The sequence below is a fragment of the Cebidichthys violaceus genome, unplaced genomic scaffold (assembly GCF_023349555.1).
Source record: "Cebidichthys violaceus isolate CVI_PGR_0920_01 unplaced genomic scaffold, fCebVio1.0.p SCAF_5, whole genome shotgun sequence".
NCBI classification, from domain to species: Eukaryota; Metazoa; Chordata; class Actinopteri; order Perciformes; family Stichaeidae; genus Cebidichthys; species Cebidichthys violaceus.
The window spans coordinates 2,593,440-2,621,378 of NW_027176705.1; the positions used below are offsets into that span (position 1 = coordinate 2,593,440).

General features: G+C 42.5%; 1 protein-coding gene across 9 annotated transcripts in view; it reads right to left on the bottom strand.

The window, feature by feature from the left end:
* Window positions 1–27,939, bottom strand: part of celf6 (CUGBP Elav-like family member 6) — a 132,092-nt gene that overhangs the window by 30,234 nt on the left and 73,919 nt on the right. For 6 of the 9 annotated variants that reach the window (XR_011105043.1, XM_068730121.1, XM_068730118.1 and 3 more), the window contains exons 3-4: window positions 12,537–12,585; window positions 2,368–2,496 (exon numbers count right to left, since the gene is read on the bottom strand). Coding sequence is in view for 8 of the 9 variants with exons in the window: in XM_068730121.1 (XP_068586222.1) it covers window positions 2,368–2,496; window positions 12,537–12,585 (178 nt within the window). In the remaining variant the exon portion in view is untranslated. The remainder of the gene's footprint in view (window positions 1–2,367; window positions 2,497–12,536; window positions 12,586–27,939) is intronic. The other 3 variants (XM_068730120.1, XM_068730117.1, XM_068730123.1) reach the window with 2 other exon arrangements.

The following is a 27,939-nucleotide window of genomic DNA, read 5'->3' on the forward strand; positions in this document are numbered from 1 at the left end:
AAGTCTGTCTTTGAAGGAACAAATGCATTTAACCTTTTGTAGTTGAAATAATAAGGGGCAGTTTGTTCTTGCAAACGCCTTATTGTTTTGTAAGGCAATATAACTTGCTGCTGGTTTACTAACAAAGCTATCAGATTATGTGCCAGCATCCCAGTGACCCAAGCAGCTCAGCCCAACCAGAAAGACCCTGAAAACTGTAGGGCTTGGCGCACACCATCAAAGGCAAAGTTGTGTTAAACATGCAATGTCCCTAAATTTCTCCTCCAAATAAAACTAAAAAAACCAAAACAAAACAATGCTTAAGCCACGCTTTTCCTGACCTAGAAAAAAAACGTTAAGGGACTCACAGCACAACATTTCAGAAGATTGGAAGTTCTACAGCCTCATAAATTATAGTGCACATTTAAGTTTTTGAATTTGATGGCTCAGAATGAGTTTGAGGGTAAAAGGAAAAAGAGAGATTGTATTGCTTTCAAGCGAGAGGATCTGCACAGCCTTTTGAATTCCCGGGGTAATAATATGTATGCATGAATTCCATCCCGCTGGATGGGTGACATTTATAACACAACTTAATTATAGACCTAAAAGCCATCTCTCTATTTTTCCTGACAATTCAGGGCTCTATTCAACTCTGGCAGCAAGTGTTGCACTTTGAAAGTACTTTGAGGAGCAGCACCATAGAGAGATGGATGTTAAACTTCTCGGCCTTTTTATTGGGTGAAGAGGGGTGCTGAAAAGCTTCTGAGTAGCATAAATTTACATCAACAGGGGACAAAGCCTCCATCATGGAACAGATAGCACTGTCAATTTCAAGGTCTGTCTCATTCAAATTACAGGAACCTCATCCCAAGCGAGGCGGCTGGCAAAATAATTTGCCGTAACATCCCGTAATGATTGCGTGGGACTGTTGCACAGTGAGTGATAGGACCAGATACCTATATATGAGACCTTTGTCTGGGGGTAGCATTCATAGTCAACCATGCTCTACAGTTTCCATTTTATGGCAGTGAAAACTTGAAGAAGATGTAATGATCAAGACAGTGATAATGGAGACAAATACCAACACAGGAAACGTATGGTATGTGAAGAGAGGAGAAAGAGAGATGAGGTGCAAGGTGCAGGAGGGTGAAAAGGAGTGAAAGCGCGAATGAGGAAGAAAACTAGCTTCTGTCTGACACAGCAGCATCGGGCTTATTTAATTTTATGTGCTGTCAATCAGCTTGAGGCATCTGAGCAGACAAGAAGAGAGGGAGCTGGAGAGGGAGGGAGAGACAGCAAAAGAGGAAACAAGTCAGGGAGAAAGAAAGGTAGTGGGCCGGTGGGGCGACGCAGAGCAATAGACCCGGGATTAACAGTGAGAGGAACAGATGTAGACACAGATAGGCATGTGGTTCAGTACAGCCAGCCTTTCTCTTTGATATACTCGGGAAGGCTTGCACATTATCAACCCTATACCTTGCCTTCCCCCACATCCTTTCACACATCCAGACGCTTCACGTAGGAGAATAAATCACACTCAACAGAGAAAAAGGAAGGTTCCAAGCAATATCACTGGCGTTATCGCTCAAATTACGGCTTTGAGACACAAACCCATCAAAGGATGATGGGGGTGCCTCTCGCTCTCTCAGAACAATCCCACCTGCATCGCACATTTCACAGCCATCTTTAATTTGACTATGCTTTACTAACTAAATAGCACATACGCCACAGACATGAATGCAAAGCTGTTACTGAATGCAGGCAAATCTGCCGCACAGTGAGTGACAGCAGCAAAACCCAGAGCCTGGCTGCTTTATTTACAGTAGGACATTATCGTCCAATGATGTCTCTGGGGAGGGATGACGGGAATGTGGGGAACAAACATGATTACACCCCTCCGCTTTTCAGATAACAGGAAGAGGAGGAGGAGGGGAGGGGTGCGCTGAAAGACGAGGCGTTGTGTGATGTTTTTGTTGAGTACAAGCCCAGGGTGAGAGGAGCTGCCATGATGAAGGGACAACTTCGGAAGGGAAAGAAAAAAAGGGAAGAGGAAGAAGAGTGAAAACAAAAAGGGAAGGGAAATATAGAGTAGTGAGAAAGGGGAAGGGGAGGTGTCGGAGCACTGTGACAATGAAGTATGAAAGAAATGCTTGCGAGACACATAAGAGGTGGTGAAAAAAACAGAATAGCTGAAGGGGAGGATAAGTTATTCAGAAGAGCAGAGTGGATCGCAGACGATGTCAATGAGTACAGAGAAGGTGAAGCACGGTTCTGAAAATGTAAGGAGCAGAAAGAGAAAGAAAGACAGCACACGTATACACAGACAGACAGAGGGATTAAGAGGGACAGACAGGGGAAAGAAATAGTGGGAGGTGTGTGGGCTCTGACCCTTACTGGCCCCATCAGGCCCTCGCAGGACGGTGCACTCCTCGATCTGGCCGAAGGTCTCGAACAGCCGCCGGACGTCGTCCTCGCTCTGCTGCTTGCCAAGCATTCCGACAAACAGCTTCCTGTCTTCTAGATAGGAAGAGAGGAAGGGGAAGGGAAGGAGGGTGGAAGAAAGGAGAGAACAGACAAATGCTACAGCTGATGGCACCGTTCTGCTGAGCTGAGAGGAACTTGTACAACTCAAACCCCCCTTTTATCAGCAGTCTGCTGTGTTGAGCCTATGCTGCTGCTGCTGCTGCTGCTGCTGTTGTTGTTGTTATTGTTGTTGATCTTACTGATGTGTGGTGTGCCACCCCACCCTGGTATGAGGGAGATATATTCTTGTTTCCAGAGAGCTATTCAAGTCTGCCACGGTGACGTTTGATACAGATGATGTTTGGAGCTGGGTTTCAGGTAAAGGTAGAAAGAGAGCGTGGATATTATGCCCAGGTAGACAAACTGTTAGATTGTCTGGATGCTTAAGTCACAGAGTTGAAAGAGAACATGGAACGAGAACATGGTGTGACATTTTCTCATCACCAAAGGAGCAGGAATTATAATAAGCAACAGTAAACCCTAAAGCACAATCTATCCCATGATAAACTTGGGAAAAGTAAAAAAAAAGAAAAAAAAAAGTGTCTCATTCAAGAGTATCCGCTCCACTTTCTGCTGACAGTATGTAAAATATGTCATATGGAGACAAATTGAAACTCTCATTTCTTCAGTATGAATGACTAAAGTCAGGGAACAAATACTTCAATGAGTCAAGTAGAATTAAAAAATGAACATGATTCTGAGCATTGCCCAATGTTGGCCTCCCAGAAGTAACAGATGAAGCTTTTCAGTGTAAAGATGTTTGTGGATGATTATCAGGTTAAGGTTTGCAGACTTGTCTTTTTTAACTCCAACAAATGTATTTAATTTACAAAAGTAAATTAAGCTAGATTCACAATTCAAATAAATTATTTGTCTTCCTGCTATGTTGTGTACACGCTGCATATTTTTTTTTTTTTATAACTTCATACAAGTTAAAAAGTAAATGAGATTTTTTTTTTACCACAATGACCGTGACCACGACCTAATGCTTTCACAGGCTAGTGATGGAAAAGGGCGGTTGCAGAAACCAAGTTTAAGAGCTACAAGGTTTAGTTCTAATGCCTTGAAACAAAAGAATGGCAAAGCATTATATTGGGTCGTTTATATTGTAATATTTGAACCCCTGACTAAATATTTTGGGTAAATCTGTGATTTGAGTAGCTGGTTTACTTTCCACTATTATGAATAGATAACCTCAGATCTACTTCTTAATGGTCAATTATTGGTCACTAATTCTATATAATAAGTTAAGTCCACTTAAAAACAATGCTAGGTGCGCATCATAGAAATATCAGGGATATATTCCTACTATCAAACTATTTTTGTAAACTTTATCAGTAGGAAAAGGTCACGGGTAAGTGGTCAAAGACAAATGTTAAAGTGTAATAACAGTCCCCTTTGGACAGTCTGAATGTGAGCTGAATCTGTGATTTAACATCTGGAATGACGTTGAGTACTGGCTTCTCCTCATTAAGTTTGAAAGGCAGCTCCACCTACACCAATATCTTCACTGCCACTGCATGTCAGAGTTGATCCTGACCTCCAGAGGGAGGCACTCCTGCTCAGATGTATATAATAGGCCCTATACCGCTACATTTTGGCCAGCCAGAAAGCTGGGTTTTTCTAATTAATCGTCCCAGTGCCCTGGCATTACACAGCGCATTCATCTTCTTTACATCTTTTACATTATGCATCCCCTATTCCGCTGTGTTGTGGAATGAAATGGCTACTAGCAAGAACCCATCGCCAGAACTGATGGAAAGTGGCAGGAAGAGGAAGAAGAGTTTATTGGAAATGACACTGTTGATCTTCAGTGTGAGTCATTTGACTGGTTAGGAGCGGGCGAGGAGCGGAGGGCGAGAGCATCACCTGGGCCTCGACAGATGTGACGCCTCCTGTACCTGCCAGGCCCCATTAGACGCAGCTGTTCTAAAAATAAAGCACCAGGGCTTCCTTTTTGCAGCAGGGAAATCGGATCCTGTTCCTTTCCTGTAAAGTTCAAATGAGACACGTGCCTGCTACCCGCTTGGCCACACAAATGAGCACCTGAATAATCAATAAAGGCCACGCTGCTTGGTCTCTACTGCTGGTGTTGTAGCGGTGGTGTCAGTCCATGTTCCTGTAGTCACGCCTCACACAGCGAGATTTCTCAAACCCACCAGCTGAGCCGAGTACGACTGCTCATTACTATCCCTCCACCCCTCGGAGCGCCGGGGTTGGAAGTAAGCAAGAACCCTGAGGTGATCGCCACAGAGACAGACACTTATACCATCAACTGGGATTCAGCAAAGACCGACATGGAGGACAGACATCTAGCTGGAAATTGGGCAACAGTGGAGGAGCTGCGTAGCTGTAAAGTCGGCCCTGAACAGGTGTTGGAGAGAAATGAGCCTGACCCCTGTCCATGGCAGCAAAGGTGAAACATGAAATGAGGCAACAGCCTGTCCAGAGCACACATGACTTTGCCTTGATTGTCCCTCCATCTTTCAGATTTACACCGAGGTGTCACTGTTACAACTTAAATGGGCAGAGTGCAGTTTTACAGGCCTCCTGCAGTGTGTTAATGTTTTGGGACAAAAGTCTCATCTCGGTCCTGGCCCGAGGAGATCTAATGGCGGCTTTACAAGGCTAATTAACAAGCCATGAGCGAAGTAATGAACTTTCCAAATGTGCTGGCAAACGCAAAAATAAATTACACCCCAGTGAAGGCATTAAAGGAAGTGTGAGTGTACTTGGGAGCCTTCCTTTGGGATAGCCACGGTGAGAAAATGAATTTGGAGCTGCTATCTTTTCATTGCCTGACCTAAGAGTGTCTCAGTCGGCCCACTGCATGCCCTGGCCAGAGTATAGATTGCTATTAATTAGTCCACTTTGCACCTGTCTCCAAAGCAGCTCTTATTGGATTTTGCATGTTCTCGCTTGTCGCTTATGGCCACTCGCAAGCTTTAAATTGACATTTTATGAATATGAATAAATATCTTGTAATGCACCCTCTGCACGATGGCGGTGTGACTCCAAATTGTTATCCATTAAAAGTGGGGAGAGTAGGGGAAAAAAAGAATAATCTTCTCAAGTACAGTCATGTATTTGCATTAAGAGGGGTGAGGACCTTCATATGGAACTGTCTGAGGATACAGAAGTATGACAGAACTCATTGAGCCGACTGTTTGACCTCTTGGTACTTATCTCTCATTGAGAGAGGCTCATCTTATCCCACTAACAGAGCTGAGCCACACAGCTCGAGAACATTTGAGCTCTACAGCACTTCTCTGCCCTACTCTGAAGAGACCTTTGTAATCTGCTCTTTCAAAACCTTGCCACTACTTTAAAATGATAATGTGTGTGCATGTGTGTGATGTAGTCATGAAGCCTGGCCAGATTATTTTGATGTTTTTTGTATCATTGCATCTTCAATCACCATTAGTTAATCCTGGAACCTTTCTATTGTATACATTTAACTATAATTAGCAGATTCAAGTATACATAGGCTTAACATGGGGTTTGAGTGTATATGGAAGATATTGTTATTATATGTACAGTACTGGAAATTTGTATTGCGAATGTGTGCAAAGACATACTATTTTATTATTGTCAGGCCTTTGCCAGTGCACACACACTTCTTCTCATACACAAAGTAATTCACACATCTTTTTTGTGTTTCCTCATCCTCTGACTGAAGGTGGGAGCAATTGTGTGGAAAATGGTTCCATGTCAGTCTACAGCCATGTCCAAACTGAGGTGGCATGTGGACAGCCCCGTTTTATGAATGCAAATAAAAAAAAGGAGATCAAAAAAGTTATCAAAACACTACTGACATCTGACAATTGCTTGTCTCAGGAAGCCTTTTCATTTCAGCGCCCGGTATATTAAAAATTAATGGATTTTGCACAGACGCCATATGCTGTCAAGATTGATGCTTCTCTCCCTGGAATAAAGTGCTACTTGTGTTGTAGGCTGCATTATATGCATATAGAGTGTGCTTTCCCTTTCCTCCCATCTCCTTTTGTCTCTCTATTGCCCTCCCTGTATCTTTCTCTTTACCCTTTTAATGACATCCCTCACCCTGTTCTTTCTCTCCAGGCAAATAGTGCGTTGCTGTGAAGTCTACTTTTCAAAAGTTTCTGCTTTTGTTTGGCAATAATGGGAATATTTTCTTTAAATAATTACTCTCCTGCTACTGTGTCGGGGTAAATATATATATGTATTTTTTTCATGATTTTATTACATTTTTGCCTGCTGGTAGCAGTCAGGGAAGCTTGGTAGTAGTAAGTGTTCAGAAAGCATGGACAGCTGCATCTAAAGATAAATGATGCCTGCTAGGCCGCTGGGTGCATTTCAAATGCAGAGTAATGTTCCAGGCAGCACAACAGAGAAGTTGTGCTTCTTCTGGTCTCATTAGAAAAGCCTGACGCTGGTGCGCTACTGCCTGGGAGGCCTGCCCCAGACACGCTCGCACATGTAGGCGTACAGACCGGGTGTACAGTACGGCTTCTTAATATTGAGTGAGACATTATTTTTCACCATCTTCTGTATGTGACAGTTGTGTAAATGCAGGAGTCTGTTTGGAATCAAACGGTGCCATTTGGTTTCAGAATAGGCTTTTAAAGATAGTGAGCATTATACATTTATACATTATTAAGAGAGGAACTTTTTTTTGGGTAGATGTTGTCAAAAACATTCTTTTGTTATCAAGCATTGTTATAACTCTTATAATCTCGAGTTAATAGTCCTGTGGCCATGTGACTTTCGCATCCTTAACAGTTTTTTATGTTAACATTCTGAGAAAAGAAGACATTGCTACACCACTTTAGATTCCCCCTTAGTTTTTTTTTTTATTTAAAACCTGTCACAAGTTTGATTTTTTGCCACATTAAAATTATTGCATATGCATTTGGGGGGTTATTTTGACTTAACAGACGAAGCAAAGAGGGGTTTGCCAGTGTATTTGGCAAATATGGTGATGCTGCAAAGTGAGTATGGGACAATTACTTGCAATAATGGCAATGAGTGCAAAAGGGTGACTGAAAGGTATCTACATTAAAGACATTGAGAATAAATGGCTTTCAGACAGGACCAGAAAAATACAACATGAGGACAAATGGAAGACAAAAGACAAAAAAAAGAGTTCATGATGTAACATGGACATGTATCTCACATTTTGCAATCAACATTGAAAATATGCCTACAGCCTTTCCTTAGCAAGGGAATCAGCCCATATGAGGTGATTTCTCCTGCTACAGTATTTCAAAGAATTGCTGAAGTTTTATTGATTTGTTCGAGCCTATGTTAACAAAGTGGGTCTGGATAGTGGGATAAAGGTTCAAGATAGCAGTTCAATCCATCGTACCCAGGTTCTCTGCAACTCCTGTTGTACACGGTGGTGTTAGAAGGCTGCCAGACCTGGGTTACCTAATTAACTGAGATGGCTAACATTCTTAAGTTAATTCACTGGTATGACCTCACAAATACTATTAGCGTAAATGTCAACTTTCTAAACTAACTTAGAGGTAATGCATGCAAAGAAAACGCTGCAGAGTGGGATTTCTTCACTATCAGCAGTATGGGCGACTCATTTCATCATTCTGTGTTATTCCATTAATAACACATATTCCTTGATGGAGATTTAAGTACATCATTTAAATGTACTACTGAATATTCTCATAATTACTCACCCACTTAATCAAGGTGAGATTCTTTATTCAGTAGTTTTCCTGTTGTACAGTACAGTGTTTCATTCCAAATTGATATAATGTTAGATTTAAAAAAAATACTTGTGTGTGTATACAGCTTAATTTCTCAACCCCCACGAACTTTCCTATTGCCTTTACAGAACATGTTCAACTGCTAATTAAGCCTCATTCTACTTCTAACTCATGTTTAGTTCCTATCCAGCTAATATTAGTAATTAGACCAGATCCCAGTAAAAAATGATGTGCAAACGCATACTAAACATTTCTGCTGCTGGTCCCAATCTGGTGTATGCAAGTGGATTATACAGTATAGTGAGGTGGTACATGGAATAATTAAAGGAGAACAAACATTCAAAATGTCAGTGTATCAAGCATGATGAGAAGATACAGGCTTATACCACTAGAGCTGTCACATCCATTTACCCAGGGAAGTGGGAGGGATCAAAAACCAGTACACAACAATCAAGGAAACTTGTGAGGAGTCGCCTGTTGCAGCACTAGTCCAAATATTTTAACTCCTTCTTTTTACACTTTAGAAACATCATTCTCTAATGGATCAAACATGCATCTCTACAACAAAGTAATTTAAATCAATACTTTAAAACCTTAAATGAATACAGTGCAATGGTTACTGTTGGAAATCCCTGAATTATTTTGCCTGTCCAAGAGTCCCCACGTCTGTCTATTTCTCCGCACACACATATCAACCGCTGCCAGGGTTCTTCTTGACTTTTTAGAGTTTTGCACGATTGTGTCCAGAGGCACAGAGGGATCCTTTGGCTTCATTTGCATGTAAAGTGGAGCGCGCTCTTCTGTGGGCGTGAGGTGCCTCCAGACAGCCCCTCCCCTGTGGCCTGCCAGACTGAGCCAGCCAGCAGCCCTCACTCTTCCCTACCTGCTGGGGTGGGGCATGACAGCACAGTGCGCAACATCTTAAGGTCCTGTCAATCTCTTCACTGCCCCGACTGGGGTCAACCATCTGAAGAGCAGCAGGTTGGCAAGGACAAACACGACCCATTTACAAAGACTCCCGTCAGCCAGACAGACAAAAGGCATGGATAAGATATTAAAAAGGCTCATACGGGGCTGCAGAGTATAAAATGCAGGGATTGCAATGCCTCTGGCACTCTATAAGTGTCCAATAAAACAAAAGTATGGGGAGCTAATAAACAAGTAGGGTAAAGAGACTGTGTGTAGACAAAAGCACTGAGAGTGGCACTTTGTGAAAAAGTCGATGTTGATGGAGGTTGCTGGGCATTTCGGGAGAGTGTTGAAACCATCTTATCAGAGTTAATAAAAGGAGAGGGTGTTGCAGGCTGACCCGTCATCTCACTTCTCATCAGTGTGGTCTCCAGTCTCACAGCAGTGGCTAGAGGAGTGGGACCTGGCTCCAAGATTGTGTTTAGATAATGGCCATCTCCAATCATAGATAATCTGGCCCCATCTTTTCTTCATAGACACAGCGTCAGACAAGGTCAGGGGGAAAAGGATTCCTGGCGAGGCGAGGAGGAGATAGGGATGGGGCGGCTCTGAGATGATTTACTGCTGAGATTCACTCAGCTGCCTCCATCACCCTCCGTTAACTTTCTCATCCTGTCGTCTCTTCCCCTCTCGCTCTTTTTGTCTTCAATCCCTCACTCTCTCGCATTCCTCCATGGGCCTTGTACTGAATCCCCACCTCTCTCACTATCACTCGCTCCATCTCTCCCTTTGCACTGCAGTACCAATGAGACGGAATGAGGGAGAAGGAAGGAAAAACAATAGAGAGGGAGAACAAGCGATGTCTACTTTTCCTCATTTCAGCCTCTTTTGGTTTGAAGCAAATTGCTTGGGTTTCAAGTGGAGCTATATTAGCATGTCTGTTCCTGCACTGACCACAGAGTGAGTGAGCAGAAGAATCATGCCTTGATTGTGTCTCGGTATCTCTGAGTTGAAATCATGGTTTGATAGAATTGTGCAGGAGAAAAAAAAAGTGGTGTCAACCACATCTGATAAATGTGGACTTTGTGGGGAAGAGGTCGGCTGACTCAAGGAACAGAAATAGATTTGAGGGCTGTGAAGTTCCCCTCTCATGCTCCATTTTTTCTTGATAATCCAAGGAAAAAATAAAATAAGACATGAGTCATTGTAATAGACAGCCAGAGAATCAGCTCTGTGATTCACAATGGCAGCCGAGTGGCAGGATTTTGTGGCGCCGTGGCCCCCCCTAGTCATTTTCTGAGCTCTGGTTTTATTCTCCTCTTGACACCCCCATACCCCCAGAGACAAGTTGTCTCTTAGGGACACCGTGAGGTGCTACTGGAGTCTCCAAATGGCGTAATGGGCCCTAATGCCTGCACAGGCACGTAATCGAGACCTCTGCACAAGTTCCCATGACAGATAATTGCTGATGTCTTGGTAGTGATAAATGTGACTCCATTCTAGAGGTACAAATGTCCCGGTGCAGCCCTGGGTTTGACAATCAAGAGGCCCCACTGGGATTGGTGCACCTCACTGCTCCCCAGCCTTCCACAGAAGAATCCCTCCCTACTTTCTCTCCTTTAGTCAATCTTAGCTGGGCTGTCTATTTTACTTTAACCACAGGCCTTCATAGTAAATCTCATTTCATTGTCAGCCGTGACTGTGGTTTACTTCCCTGGCCTGTCTGCTGACTTCCTGTTGCCATTAACGCTCAATATCTCTGTTGGGGCCTGTCTGCTTGGTCTTATTTCATTCTGTGCTGTGTCCTATCCTGTCCTCCCATATAGAAAGTCCATCTGACAGACTGGCAGAGGCTGTGCCAGGCTAAGAGCTCTCTGTATTTCATTCACACTGCCGGTTCATCTCTCTTCTCTTTCTGCTGAAAAAAGGGTTGTAATTGATATTGGGACCCATCCATCCTCCCTTTTTAAGTCCAGAGATCCAATTTATCTTGGTGAGAATGCTGATTGGCTCTCGCCCATGCCTTGTCGGTCAGACTTTGCCTGTTTTTAGATGGCCGTTAATTAAAGTGCCGCCCTGACAAAAATCAGATCTACACGGGGGTGTGTGTGGCAATAGAAATGGTCCATCTGATTCACACTTGACCACATAAATCAGCAAAGTGGCTCAGTCTAATCTGACCTAGGCAGTCTAAATCACCACTCTGAAATGCAAGCACAGGGCAGACACAGACTGGTCCAATTAGATCTAATTCCACCCATGTAAATCTTTAACAGGCTTAATCTGCATTAACCTCAGTGATGTTAGTCACCAATGGCTTCAGAATGATCTAGTCAATCACCTTGTCAGTCAGACTAAAGATCGAGGGGGAGGCTTTGTGAAAGAACAGTACTATGTCAAAGCACAATAGTACTATGTCAAAGCACAATCACTACATTTTAATGTCATGATTAATGCTTTAATTAAATGGGCGGGTTTGCTTTTCAAACAACATTCTTTAACAAAAATGTTTCCAATTCAACTTGTAGAATTTAACCCGTTGATGAATATATGCAGTATGCCAAGTGAGTTCAGCTGGAAGTCTAACATCAAACATTGAATCACATTGAATCTGACTCGGATAACTTTTAGAAGTTTTAACAATCTATACTATTTAATCCCAATGTAATCATGGGACAGTACGCTAAATTAGGCAGATGGATAGATAGGTAGCTAAATGGACAGTTCAAGAAGTAAGTAAGTTGGAAGGCACTATGGAAACATTTATTGTAGATACTGTACATGTGGATGTGGAGTTTAAAGAAGTGAAACAGGAATTACTTTGTGTTCTTACAACTAGACAAAAAAACAGATACTACTAAGAGGTTCCAAACACCTTGAATAATGATACCTCTTACTTTGAGAAACTTACTTTATGCTGTCTCCCCTTCATTTGGTGACTTATAAATTAATACATCCATTCAAAATGATACCGTCTCTGTCCATGTAGTAGCTCTAGGGTGTTTATATATGTTTGTGTGTGTGTATGTGTGTGTGTGTGTGTGTGTTTGCTTGTCTTTGTATATTTGGGGTCTATTCCATTGCCTCTTATCTCTATGGAAATCAGAGGATTTAGATCCTCTACTCCCCTTTTTTATTTTTTTACCGTTCCCTGTCTCTCTTTTATTTCTCTCCATGTCTCTCTATCTTGTCTTTGAACTGCTCCCAGTGACTGTGAACCTGAGACAGCCCCTCTGCTGGCACAGATGGGAAGTCAATAGAAGCAAGTGACCTATATTATGGGCTACTCTACTAACTCCCAGTGTGTCTCAAGTGAGAGCAGAATAATAAGGATTGCTTGTACGCTGTTCCAGTGTATTTGTGTGTTTGCGTGTGTGTTTTTTAAGGGGGGTGTGCAACGGAGACCAGGAGAAGGTTAATTACCTCCTCGTCCTTCGCTGTCGGCTGGCTTTACCTGGATGGGTCGGTTCATCTGGAGAGAGAGAGAGAGAGAGAGAGAGAGAGAAGGAAGAGATGGGAAATCCCAGGTTAGCACGAAATGATAGGAGTGAACAAGTGAAATGTGGTAGTGTTCCTGGCGTTAATGTCTTGATTTTGTCCTGCTCTGTGAGTTTAATGCAAAAATCAGCAGTGATGATACCATAAAAGAGATCAATCTGTTTGGTTCTCCATGCCAACGTGTTTAATTAATCAAGGGCACTGCCTCTAGAGAAGCCTGAATTCCCCTCACAGTTCAGCAGAATTAGCACTTTTCAATGACGGAGCCACACTGGGTGTCAGATGGCACTTGGAGATTAATGCCATTACATCAGCCACTCCCAGCCCCACAGGGAGAGGTCCTCTCAGGCTGGCCCTTGCTCTTCCTGGCTCCAGACTCGCAGTCACCAGCTATATACTGCTCATCCCTGACCCTCAGCAATCCCTCTTTCTCTGCCTCCATCCCTTCCTCCACTCTCTCCTTTCTACCCAGAATCCCTTTTGTAACTCACAACCAATGTGCCACTGGTCTGGACAGCCAACCCCACCCTGACCCAGCCTGCTCCTCCTGGAAGCTATTGAGAGCCACCGTAGAGCGTAGCTGTGAAACAGCTTGTGAAAGGTTAACAGTGGGGAATCGATAAACAACCTTTGAAGAACAATTTTATAGTGAGGTGAAAGCAAACCGTCGCCAAGCTAACATAAAAAAAACCTTTTAAAAACTGCACGCCATGAATAAAAACTCCCCTGGCTCTCTTTGCTCCCCTGTCTATGGTTTCCTTCTTTTTTTTCTCATTCCGTTTTGAATGTGAAAACAGAAAAACACTTGATCTTGTGACTTCTCTGAAAAGAGTAATATCCCCTCTTTCCTTTGTTAAAATGGAACGTGTTATGAGCCACCCTCGAAGACCCTTGCTTATTGAGGCTACCCACGCATGTCATAGTTGGCATTGTGTTTTATATTTGGCACGGTGTTTTTTTGGCTTCAGTCTGCAGTAGGCCTATCTTTCTAACTAGGCCATGCAGACAGGTCCAACATGTGAGTGCCAGTGAATGACACACAATATTGCCTCCTCAGATCAGTCAGCAAGGGCAGCACAGTGGGTGTTGGGCCCTCAGGCAACGCATCACTTGACAACAGTTGACCATGGCCAAATATAGACCTAAGACTTGAGACATGTATAGACAAGCATATACATGGTGACACCCTGGGGACGCAATGTACTCGCCTTGCAATATGCTGTGACACTGGAACAAAGCTTAGAGAGATGACGGACGCATCATAAAGACAAGCGAATGAAGCCACACACAGATTCAGACGCAAGTGCATGCAGTCACATCCATATAAATGGACGTTGCCAGGAAACCATTGTTTTATTATATTTTACGTAATAAATATATCTATTTTAACTACCACGATTTTTCCTAAACCTAACCCAGTGGTTTTGTTGCCTAAACAGGGTTTGTGCGGGCGCACTAATCACTTGTGTTGCTGGACATTTGTAAGAGAACGGACAAAATATAAGTATGAGGGTACATTGACTACAGTATTGATGCATGTGACTATGCAGTGGAGAGAGTTAAGGTCAGTTGGAGCATTGTAGGCAGTATTGTATTGAAGGTGTGTTGTGTGTATATATATTGTGTGTGTGTGTGTGTGTGTGTGTGTGTGTGTGTGTGTGTGTGTGTGTGTGAGTCTTGGCAGCAGCTCAGGTTGGGGGAAGAATTTGTCTCACATAAGAGGTTTAGAGTAGCCTGAAGTCCCAAGATCCCTGTCCAGTGATCAGTCAGCTTCTAGGTCTTAAACGGCAGCGATTGGTCAGGAGGCTTCATTAGTAGCCCCTGAGCCACTGCAGCAACAAGAGTCATTAGACAACCCAAAAGTACACTTGTGGTTGCTAGGCAACCGAGCGGAGGTGGCCGGCAGGCAGGCAAGCTGGCCGTTGGTCTGTGGGCTGTTAGCCAACCAATTGGCACTCTTTTCTTTCTTCTTTCTTTCTTCCTTCTTTTTTTCTTTACTTGGACCAAGGAGGTCATAGTGAGAGGGGAGGAAAAAAAAGATTCCTCAACTCCCACTTTCCAGCATGTCCCACTTTCATGTCCCTTTTTAGTGACTGTGACAATGAGTTTTCAGAGCGAGTCTGCTGCAACGTCTGCTCCAGCTTCCTGCCAAATTATGGAGTTCAGCTTGATGCCAAACTATGGAGTTGTGAGTAGCGCTCACATGCATGTGGCAGCAGTTGAGATGTCTGCTTCTTTGAGCTACTTTATAGTGTCCTCTACATACATGTTCTTGTGCAAACAGAGGAAATGTTTCTAGCACATATGCGTACTGCACAAAAATCTTGAAATTAACTTTACTTTTATCCCCTCTCTCTCTCTCTCTCTCTCTCTCTCTCTCTCTCTCTCTCTCTCTCTCTCTCTCTCTCTAACGCTGTCACACACACTCACAGAGGCACAAAAAGTCTAGGGGCTCAATAACAGCAGGTGGCTTAGGTGACATTTTAATCCCTTATTACTGAGTGCAGGATTAGCCAACAGATCAAGGCAGAGTTAATTATATGAATTCATCAGAGGCTGGGCGAAGAGGCAGCCTGCTTTCCCCTAGGGCCAGGACCCACCCCCACTCCCACACCACCCACCCACCCTTTGCCTCCACACATGCACACACACACACACACACACACACACACACACACACACACTAAGGAAGAGGACAAGTGACATTCTGTCTGTCTGAGGAGCTAGCTAGTTTCTTATTAGCATTGCAGCAGCAGAAAGCTAAGATAGCGCATGCCATTGAGCCTTGTCGTTGGGCCCCGCAAAATGAACTGCATAGACATTGGAGAGGGGGACTACAGGGTTTTTCATCCGATAGACGTGTGGCTGCCGAGGCTGAAAGGAGTTCAACAACCCCCCGTCTTGCTTTATCTTTGTCTCTCTCTGCCCCTTTGGCCTCCAAAACCAATATGCTTCCCACCACAGCCCCTTAATGGGTTGATCAATGCTGACAAATAGGCAGCTCATGCTGTCTTGCCTGGGAACTCACAGCTCTGTGCCTGTGTGCTGCTACACTTAGAGAGCCCATCTCTCTTTCTCCACACCGCTCCCTTTTTCTGTCTTTCTCTTTCTTTCGCTCACTTTTTTTCCATCTCCATATTTTCCCCTCCTTCATGCTCTATTTCCTTTATGTCTATACATTCTTTTTTTCCTTTCCTCTAATCTCCAGAGGCAAATCTATATTTTTCATTAAGTTATGATGACTAAAAGTCAGCCGAAGTCACAGAGGGGTGGAAAGCCAACAGTGTGGAAGAGAGGAACTTGCTTACATTTTCCAGTAAAGGACTGTGTGTAAGTTTCAGAGCGTATGGCTGTGTGTGTTTGAGTGTGCATGCACATCAGTCCATCTATCTTTGGCTAGTCCGTCTGATTGATAACAGTGCAGTGGAGAGAAAGAGAGACAAGGACACAGCTGGCCTTTGACCATGCTTTGTGAATACCACTGCTCACAAAGCCAGCAAAGAGAAATGCAATCTACCAGACACTTAAATACAAAAAAAATGTTCTCTGAGGACCATGTCAGAAGTGTGAGTACTTCGTCCCCTGTTGAGTCTCTTTGGTTGTAACTCTTACACTCCTTTTATTTTTAGATGACTAGCGGTGTCCAGTGTGAAGAACTTTTTTGGTGAGCCAAGTTGAATCGGACAGAATAAATCATACTGATTTGCAAATTGAAATGCATTTACTTGTTCTAACTGCACGTCAATTGTTACCTTCTATTGCATCTACTGAACAAGTACGGAACAGTTTTACTCAATTTTAGGGACATACTATTCAACTATGATTACTTAATAGTTATGCTGTGAGCTGCTGTCTTCTGAGTAGATATGTAGTAAAGTGAACACAGGGCTAAACCCACAGAAAGTGTTGGTCGTGCAATAAATATCAAGTCACTCAAAAAGACAGCAAGCTAAATGCACACAATATAAAACTAAAGCATAGTTTCAAACAATGGTTTAACACTTATAGCAGATAGCAGATTGGAGCAAATTTTTATTGCATAAGTGTTGTGCTTTGCGCACATGATGGATAATGAAAGCATATCTGGGCACACCTGCTATTTTCTTTCCTCAGTGAGCATCCACACGCGACAGGTGTATTGGGTGAAGTGGAATATTTATAGCAGGATGTGGTGATGAATCATTACCTTCTCTGCCATACACATTACTTCATCTCATAACTTTTAAACAGCTGTGGCAATCACAGTGGCGCAAGACGAATATTGGCTCACCAAATGGAGGGAAGAGTGTAAGCCAACTTGTCTAAATAGAAAAATATTCTTGTCCAGGAGGTGCAGAGTGACAAAGGCACATATATACAGTTTGTCCCCACAAATTAGGTGCCAAAGGCTGATGGTGAACTAAGATTAATCTACATTTGTGGGGAAACTGAACCTATGGTCACCAATTTTTATAATATATTATCTGTTATTTATTGTCTTGAGTCTTAATTCTTTTTGGGAGTAAGTTGGATTTTTCTGAGCTTTATGAGAATAAAAAACATCAACCAATCAGTTTGTGTGTAAGGAACATATCCAATGTGTACATCGAAGAACAACACAGAGGCAAGATGGCAAATTACTCCTCTCAACCTTGACAATGGCAGCACAGAGCAGATCCACTCCTTCCGCTGTTACCTTTCACAATATAAGCCCTAGATATACACAGTACTCTGTGTAACTGTTTACCCAGAGGAAACTCAAATTCACTCAGAGCATATTGTTAAACGGAAACTAGCTTGCAGTAGCTTAGGCTATACAACAATATACCTCAGGCAGACTGCCAGACACTGCTCTGGATCAATAGGATACCGTTAGTTGGTCCTCTGCCAGCACAAATCTATTCAACCTTTAATGAAAAAGGGTTGCAACTGTCGCAAATTGTTATCGCTGCCGGTATGAATAGTGTTGATGCGAAATATTTGAAGGCAAGTATTTCACATTTTTGTAATACAAAAATGTGAAATACTTGCCTTCAAATATATATATATAAATATATATATATATATATGTTACCCTCCCCTGATGTGTAATGGCCTTAACTGTGCAGTACAGTCGAATTAGAATAATAAAAGTTAAAAAAGTAGAATAAATAAGATGTCAAATTGTTATTCTGGTTGCCTTTATTTTGTAGTACTGAGAAAATGAATACGGATAGACTCATTTAGTCTTGGCTGTATCTACATGCCACAACAAAGCTACGCCTGCCAACATTGTGATTGAGCATTACTCTGTTTGAGCCCTGTATTAACTCACAATTCTCCAAAATAATTCTGTTGACATGACTTCCCTTAGAGTCTTCCAAAACAAATAACAGGTTTCTTGACTCGCCAATGTCCGATTTTACTGAAACAGTTACACCGACGTTTGTGCGCTCATGTGGTTCATCACAGCTACAGACTTACTACAATTTGAAATGCGTTGAAACGTTGTGCAGCGCTTCCTACTGCTGTGGCCTCGCTGTGACCCAGTGATTGGTGAGAACTCATGACATGAAGGAGTATTGTGATGTAGTGAAAAGTTCACTTCTAACAGTTTTAAGATTTGTCATGAAGTTTACACATTTATTTCATTTTATTTTACTTTATTTTTACCTTGTCATGAACAAATACAAAAAATACAAAAAATAATGGTACTGGTTGATTAGTTTTTCTTTGCTGTTATTTAATTTCTGTTGCTTTCATTTCATCTCACACATCAGATATCTGCTTAGTTTTCAAGACATCAGGTACCATTCTCTTGATGAGCCATCCATTGTTTGATGCCTCTCATTATCATTCTGCAGTTTCGCCGTCAATGAATTCATTGGAGCTGTTGATGCCATTTACAACCGTTTAAGCTCAATTAAAGATGTTTATTGCAGACTGGCTTTTCTTAAAGAGCCAACAAAGAGCCGATGGCGGTGGCTGAGAGTGAGAAGCCTCATTCCTAAAGCAGATATAAGGATGCTAAGTCCCTGACCTTTGATCATTATAAAGCCACTATAAGTGCCCTGACCTCTGCCATTATCATCAGTGCCTTTGGAGCTTCATTGAATGGAATTGGCTTTTTGTCAATACTCACTTTAAAGTGTCATGGTAAGCTTGTAATTGTTAAAGATATATTTTTCTAAACTGTAATACATCAGACCAAATGATAGGAAAATACCGAGAGCAAAATTTCTTGATAATAAACAATTGGATCCTTTCTATGCTGAGGAATTTAGGTAGTATAGCATTTAAAAAAAAAATACAATTATCTCACTGTAGGCCTATCTCACTGGCAAGCAAGCTCCCGAATCATGGGCAGCCTGTACTGTACCAACCCAAATTACTCCTTCCATCAGCCATCGCTCACATGTCAGGACATCCTGCCCCTCACTTCTGTGGGGAAGAGAAACCGGGCCAGCGCAGCAGGAATGAGTCTTTCTCTCAAATTGGTGTGCGAGTTCACGGCAGCCTCCCTGTGAGGCCAGCAAGTCAGGAGAGGTCGGGCCTGCCGTGTTTGTTAGAGGAGATGAGTTAGAGTTGGAGTGATTACACATTGCCTGTCTCCCGCAAAAACACATGCAGGAGGGCTGAGTCTGCCTCACTGTGACGAAGAGGGAGAAGGGGCGCTGACAGCTCAGCAGAGGGTGGCTGGTGGTGAAATGCAGCCTATTTATAGCTCTGAGCCTGAGCTCCTATTTAAAGACTGGATACCGGGGGTTGGTTTGGAAAGGGCCGGCAACAGCAAAAAAAAAGTTGCTCGTAACCGCGATACCGATACCAGTATCGGGTCCAATATGAGCTCATGTGCTCATGTACTCACGCATTTATACTCGTAATACTACTTTGATGCAACCGCACCCAAGACCACTCCGGCAACGTGATGTTAAACTCTCTTCAACTGAGCCTAATAAGCCACCCAGCTGCAACAATAAGATAATGCAAAAGATACAAATGTATCGCCAGCTGCAGTGTATGCGCAACACAGGCAGTCCCAAGTACGTCTCATCAATAAGTCTAGCTGTGAGGCTGTCAGTTGTGTGTCTGCCTGGCATACTCTGTCAGGGTTTCCACCAGTGTATTGCTAAGATGGCGTAACATTGGCAAGTGGTATTTATTGAAAACATTGTATTGAATGGTAAAATGTCAGCAACAGCATCATGTTGTACATTTGATTTGTTACAGTTAGAAAGTGAGCATCTGATGAAAATAAAACATGTTTTCAAAGTTATTGTTAGAACTGTAATGGCATTATTACGTTCTCATAGGTATCGGTAAGTACTCAAATGTTAGTACTTGGTTAAACAAAGTAACCCTAGTGTGAAACTGCAGTGTCATCGGGAAACATCTTTGTGTTTATCTTTCGTCTATGTAATCTCCGTCTTGTTCTCCATAATTACCTGGCATTTGATCCCCCTGGAGCAGGATTTTGGCTTCTAATTAATTTATAAATCCAGTACTGGCTCTTTGGTCCTCTGAGCCCAGCTGAGCATCTGAACCAATCTATACAACCCCACCCTGCTTGGCCCTGTCCAACCCAATCTAGTCTTGGGGACTGTAGCCATTATAGCCCTATTCTCCCATTCTATTCCTACTTTTACTCTACCAGTGCCCAGCAGCCCTCCTCTCGAGGTGGGACAGAGGCGGACAGAGACAGAAAGTGGATGAGAAATCGAGCCATCATGTTATCCTCTGCTCCATAAAGCCTCGATTCTTCCTCTGACTGTAGATGGATTGCTGTGTAGATCACTGCAACCAATGGCCAGCGCACTATATTACATTTATTGCCCCCCTTTTTCCTTCCCATTCTCCCTTCCTCCTCCTACCGTGAATATGAGGGTGGGTGCAAAGAAGGACAGGGGGAGTCGGGGTAGAGGTGCATCAGGGGGAAGAGGGGGGTGACGATTCGACACAGTGAGACAAGACTAACAAATTAGTCAAAGTGACAGGGAGTTTTATGAGGTCTGCTCTTGTGAGGCGACTGCTGCTCTCTCCTCTCTCTTTCCCTGTCTTCCCTCTCTCTTTCTCCTGGCCACAGGGACACCGTGTGTGTGTGTGTGTGTGTGTGTGTGTGTGTGTGTGTGTGTGTGGGTGGGTGGGTGGGTGGGTGGGTGTGGTACATGGTTGTGCATTTGAAAAGGAAAAGAATGAAAGAACTGACAGAATAACAAAGCAGAAAGGACCAGCAAGCATTAGGTAGAGAAAGAAAGGCTGTAGAAATACTGGATATAAGAGGCTCTGGGATTAGGAGAGGACTTTGCTCTGACGTCTGCTTTTTGTTTTGCACCAACTTTATAAATCACTTGCATTGCAAAAAAGTATTTTTGAAGTGATTATTTCACTTGTTTTAGGTGAACATGTGTTTGTATGAGATCTTTGCAAAAACAAAATGAAAAGTTGATAGTAGAGGGCACACTGCTTCCGATACACCCAAACACAGAAGTTTAAATGCCTAGACTCTAGCGCTGCGACAAAAAGTCAGCGCAGGAGTTGCAACAATAACCTGGTGCTTCCCCAGGAGCATCTATCACTCTGCAAGGCCACAGTGCAAATGTTTCGGAGCCAGGCGGAAAAAACAGCTAAAGTGGCTCACGGTATAAAGAGGTGTGGGAGAATGATAATATGTGGAGGGTAATGACACACTGTGCATCTGTCAGATTTATGAGTGTATATCCTGCTCTGCTCCTCTCATATACCTGCCGGGCCAGGTCTGCACTCCAGACGGTACACACCACAATGCTGATGAGACGAGTCAGCGGTGAGCAATCACAGAGCGAAGGGGAGAATGAAGCTGGACTCACTCTGCTACGGGCAATGACAACATCCAACAATTGAGCACTAAAGGCCCAGAGCACACACTAACACACACGTCAAAATGGCCTGCAAAAATGCTCAGAATCATAGAGAGGCATATAACAAACAGGCAGCCAGTATGGGGCTCAGAGGAAAGAGCCTGCGATCTATATCTATATTTAATATGTGATTTGTATATGTATTTAATCATCATTATGCTTAGAAACAGATGGCAGCATTATAACGTGTTTTTCTGTTCCTGAAAGATGCAACAGCACTTCCATTTTACTTTAGCCTTTTTTTCCCATCAGGCTACATGTTCTGCCACTCTTCCAGGTTAGCTTCTGTTCTCCTGTAAAAGGTGGCATTGCACCAGGAAGGGGAACAAAAACACTGAAATGTACACAAATGCAAATTCCAAAATATTGTATTAAGTTGGAAATTATTGTGTTTGCTTAGACCTTAGGATACACATAATCAACTACATGTTGGTGAGAAGTGTTAAATGTAAATAAAACAGTATTGTTTGCAATGGAAATTCCACAGAATTTGTAAAATGTTGCCAGAGGCTGATGACTGCTACACCAGTGCTGGGCGGTATACCGGTTCATCCAGTATACTGGTTTTAATTTCCCGTTTGATATAAATTTTTCATACACATCATACCGATGCATAGCCAAAACAACTGCTGTAACTCTTCAGCAGGCAGTAAGATATATTGTTTGCCGTGAAAAGCGCTAAGATAGGAGCTAACGCTACTTGTGCATTGAGAGGGACCCCTAAGTTATGGTTATAACTTTATAACACAACAATTAATAACCCACAACCAACTCTCTTTAACAGGGCAACACCACCGCACACAACAGTTTGTGACGTATAAACAATTTGTAACACTAATAATTGTACATTTATAAAAGTACACCGCCGAACGGCATGCTGGGTACAGCTCGCTAGCTTGCCTGTTAGTTAGTCTGTTAACAGCTGGGAGATGCTCCGTCGCTACAGTAACGTTACATTAAAGAACAGAAAAGAGCGATGCAGGATGAACAAAGAGAGAACGGAGATGAACCAATACAATGTGTGCCCAAGAGAGGAGCTGTGTCTGCTGTTTGTACGTGTTGGTTCCGCTACAGACAGTCGAGAAAGACGGGTTCAGAGCAATGATTAAAACACTGGATTCAAGGTATGTCTTACCGGGGAGAAAATACTTCAGTCAAACTGCGATCCCAACATTATACGAACAACACCGAAGCAAGCTGGAAACGGCGCTACGTACAGTCGCCCACTTTTCTACAACACTGTAGGTCAGTTTACAGTGTTTATACAACTGTCTTCAAATTGTAAAAATTCAAGTTATGTTTTTACTACGTTGCAATTTGTACTGTACAAATTGTTTACATTCTACAACTGTTTCATGCATTCTGATTCCTTCATATATTGTAACATTTTGTGGGGCAAAGCAAACCCTCTAGTAATCAAAGCCTTTATACATGACGACATTAAAATGTTTTTATATTCTATGTACTCCTGACAGTAGAGTAAGCTACTATAACCCTATATAAAAACACAGTCAAGGGAGAAAAAAAATACCGTGATATACCGTGAATCTTAAAAAAATACCGCCAGAATCCTAAAACATACCGTGATATACTGTGAAACCGCCAGAATCTTAAAACATACCGTGATAAAATGTTTTGGTCATACTGCCCAGCACTATGCTACACAAACAACATATTGTTCATAAAAGGTTTATCTTGGGTCAGATTCCCAGGTTTGTGGCTGTTTTCGTTGTATACATATTGACAAGAGACGTATTTGTCTGCCCATGGTGGGTAAAGCTTCTCATAAGGTGAATATACATTGTGGTAAGGGGTCAGATGAGTTTGTCCAGGTTCTTTCTTTTATCATTAGTTAAGTAATGTTTAAAATGGTTAATACAACTTGTGAAATGTATATTCTCACTAATAGAAAGTACACAAATGAAAAAGTAAAACAATCTTGTATTTTTAGATTTTAAGAATTTACTAAATTAAATAATTGGATTAACTAGCTAGCACTAATCATCTAGCTCATCCCCATCAACAAACACAAACATACACACACAAAAACAAATCTAAATCACAGCCTTTACTGACAGAAGTGCAAGGCGAGGGATCACGTAGTGTACGTGCACATTCATTGTGGACTCAACAGAGCATGCACACTCAAAAACAGCAAGCGGCAGTGTGATCACACACTTGCTTTTACCATCACAGTGATACATACATTCACATACAAATACTTAACCAAATTAAATGAAGCTGTCGACCAGCACATTAGACAACCTGTGACTCAGATCAGATCAGATCACAGATACACATTGCATAGGCAGTGTTGGGTTAATAATGTAGCATGTCTGAGAGAGGGTGTCACCACATTGACAGCTCTGTCCTTTGCAGCAGGTGCGTGTGCAAATTGCCTTAAAATAGCAGAACCAGGTGGTATTCCATGTAAAGCTAGTCAAACAGGTGCCATAATTAGATAAACAACAATAAAACAGTGCCAACTTCAACAGCAGAAAAATATCTCTAATATCCATTTGTGTTTGCAATTTTTCACAGATTAAGGCACTTTTGGTTAGTTCCAGTGGTAATAATGGAATACACTGCTTAAAAATACAATATGTATCTTATTTTCAGTTTTATTAAGATATTTGCCACATTTTTGATTTGGAGAAGATGGTTATCTTTGCAGTTTTTGCTATCGCCACTTATTCATTTTAGACATCTACAGGGAGCCCAAAAAAATCAAACATGTTGACAGATGAACATTTTTTTACACAATGGGCTATTGATTCTATTAGGTTTAATATGAAATCTCATGCCATACCCACGCAGACAGGCTTCAGATAATAAGAGGTATAACACACACATCATGGATGTGGCAACGCACCCAGATTCATAAACACACACTCACTGGCTGCTGATAGTAATGGGAGTCACGAGAATGAAGATGCTCGGCAAACAAACACTTTCATAGCTAAATGGTCTTGTAAATACTCACAGCAGAACAAACACAGAAATAAAATAGTTATTATAATGGAACAGAAGATGTGTTTTTGTAATGAGCAATGGAAGATTGTTATTACACAAACAAATGCAAGGAAGTGGATTACTAAGCATATGGAGGCATACACACTGATGCATACTTGCTCAGTTTGAAACAAATGTATACATTCATACGCACACACACAAACTCACGCATGCCAGCAAACTTGTGCAGAGATACCTTTAGACACATACTAGCGCACACACACACACACACACACACACACACACACACACACACACACACACACACACACACACACACACACACACAAGCAAGCAACAACCCTGCAAGTGTGCTCCAAGACGCCGTTATCACAGAGGACTGTTTGTGAAAATGATCACATCAATCGAAGTGATAGATAAAAGACTGGGAGCAATTGATAAAGTGCCACAATTATTTGGAAGATGAATGGCTGAATTTGCTTTTGAAATTGGACTGGATCTCAAGTGCAATGGAACAGAACTCATCATCATCAATGAGCCTGCCATTAGATTGCTTTCTGTCACAGCCCAATATCAGCCCGGACAATTGGATCCATCTGCCAAATGGGATCAAATAGACCTACTCACACAACATCAGAGGTGATGTATAGTGACTGTGTGTAAAACATATTACATCGCAAATGCACTATACATCATTGTGTATGTTGTTGCGTGTGTGCTTGGGAATAGTGTTTGCCATCACCGTGGATGAGTATGCTCAATAGAAATGATTTGAGATACATTTAGAGAGCACAAGTACGACATGGAGGGAAATGATAGCTCTAGATGTATGCAAGGAGGAAAAAAAACGCAATGCTTAAATGCCACAAATGAACCCATCAATTCATATAATGTGTATAAGATGATTGCAAAGAAAAGGTATAGTGTGAATAGCTTGATTTAGATATGCAGTTAAAGGCGGGCTTTAACACTAGGTAGAGAGGAATATTTTTTTTTACATCTTCCAACAACACCAGGATTTTTTTTTGTTTTATTATTATTATTTAAAAGAATATTTGCAAAGTTGCAACTCATAAAACTTACACTATCGTATCATATAATTTATTTAAGCCTATAAATCCTTTGGCTTTTGCAGTTATACGCCTCATAATGATGCATTGGTTAACACGGCCTGAATATTTGAGCCACATAAAAATGCTAATAGATTAAACCAGGGGAGTGTATGGCGCTACAGTGTGAGTGTGTGCGTGTGTGAGCGAAGCTATCAGTAAAGAAGTATTACTGCAGCTTACACAGGCCTTAGCAAAGTGATGGGAGCATCGGAATGCACTGTATCTTCCCCTGCATACACATGGACAAAGCAATAGAAGAGGGACAAACGCAGTAGGGGGTTGGAGGGAAACGCACTAAGTAATGTATTGTGCTGGGAGGGAGGTGACAGTGGTCTGAAGATTCAGAGGAAGTGTGTAAATGGGCGGCTATTAAGGGAGAGGAAGGCTGAATGATTGTTTATGGGCACAGATCTGCCCAGAGAAACCATCTTAGCACCTAAAATCAGTTATTTACCTTTTCTGCCTTTAGTGTCTGGGGGTATCTATGGCATCCACTACATTTAATTCACATGCTCTATAAATCACATACACATCTGCTGCAACCTTTAAATATGTCAGTGAGGATGACACCGTTTTCTTTTTTTTCTTTTCTGTATTCTTTTCAATATGTGTCTTACTTGCCGTGACAGACTTTATATTTTCTCCTGAATATTCAGTACTCTCTATTCATATACTGTATATCCTTTATTTTAGTTCCATAATGACCTAATTATAAAGATAAATGATGTTGTGTTGCATTCGTTGTGTATTTCTTATCTAGTGTCTGAGTTAGGTAAGATGAATGCTGACTATCTATGTCTATAGGTGTGACAGGCAAAACTTAACTGAGATGTAATTCTATTTTTCCAAACACAGACACGTATTCATACACCTACACTGTAGGTGTATGAATACCCCCCCCCCACACACACACACACACACACACACACACACACACACTTACACATACATAAAGACAGACATATGCATGTGCACTTGCACTCCAAGCCCCCCCCCCCCCCCAGACACACACACACACACACACACACACACAACTTCATGTGCGGTCAGTGTCTGGGGGAGCTCTGCGGGGACCTGTGCTGTCAGAGAGCAGACCACAGAGTGTCCCTGGTCCCTGCTCCACCTGCTGTGACAGCTAATTAGGCCTGTCCTCAAAGGCTGGCCTGTCTGGGTGCTGGAGTGGGTGTCGTGGCATGGCATGGCAGGGCATGGCATGGGATGGCATGAGGATAACGTGGCCAGCTGATGAGGTGCCCTGCCATGTTGTTCGGGGACACACTTAACCCGGGAACACCCACGACCACAGTGGTGTGTTCTTGTCTTCGTTAAGGTCCCCTTCAGTCATTAATTACGCTCACGCACTTCTATTAGTCCTCCATTTAGGCTAATCAACAAGCAGGGCCCTCCGCTGACATCATTAGCTCTCATAATAAGCACAGCATTGGGGGAGGGGTCCTTCAGAGCCGTTTTTTGAACATTAACCCTTCCGTGGCAATAATGAGCCACCCTCATCTTGTGGTGCACCTCAGGGCCTTTTGTCCTGTTCCTGTTGTCCGACACCCCCCAGCGTGTTCTTCTTGCAGCGCTGTCATTAGCAGACAGCCGCAGTAAGTGCCAAAGCTGTGGTTGCTCCAGGCAGACAAGGAAGCTTAAATAGCATGGCAGGAAGTTAACACTGCAATGGGGCCAATGTATTTTTGGGAGGGTTGGGGATCAAAGGCACTGTGGAAATGGGATGAGACAGGGCAGTCTAAGCCCTTTGGGTGTGTGTGTTTCTTTGAGTGTGTGTGACTCATATTAGATATGAGGAAAGGAAAGAAACACAGGTTGGAGATGGTGACAGGGAGCTCAGCCGCTTGCCTGGACCAGCAGGGAGCATGGAAAGGGAGAGCGGCTCCCTGAGCGACTGCACAACCTCCTGGGGTTAGAGCTGCTGTTTGGATGCAAAATTAAACAAACACACACACACACACACACACACACACACACACACACACACACACACACACACACACACACACACACACAGAGACTGAGCTCAAATTTTACTTAAAAGTCTATGTTTTCACTTTCTGATTTTCACACTCACATTCACACAAAACACACACACACACACACACAAAGGGCCACCTACACATAGATTCACACCTGAATACACATTAAGCTCATGCTATCTAACATGCACATGTGTATTTGTGTGTAAATAATCCCACCTCCCACACAGATGCACCTGTTTACCTTTATGCCTCATATGTCGGGCGAGATTCACAATCGTGTGTGTGTGTGTGTGTGTTTGTGTTGAAGAAAGTCGCCACTGAGGCAGAAGTGTCCATGTGGTAGGCACAATTTTGCTTCCATACTCAAACGCTATTCACAGTAATTTACCTT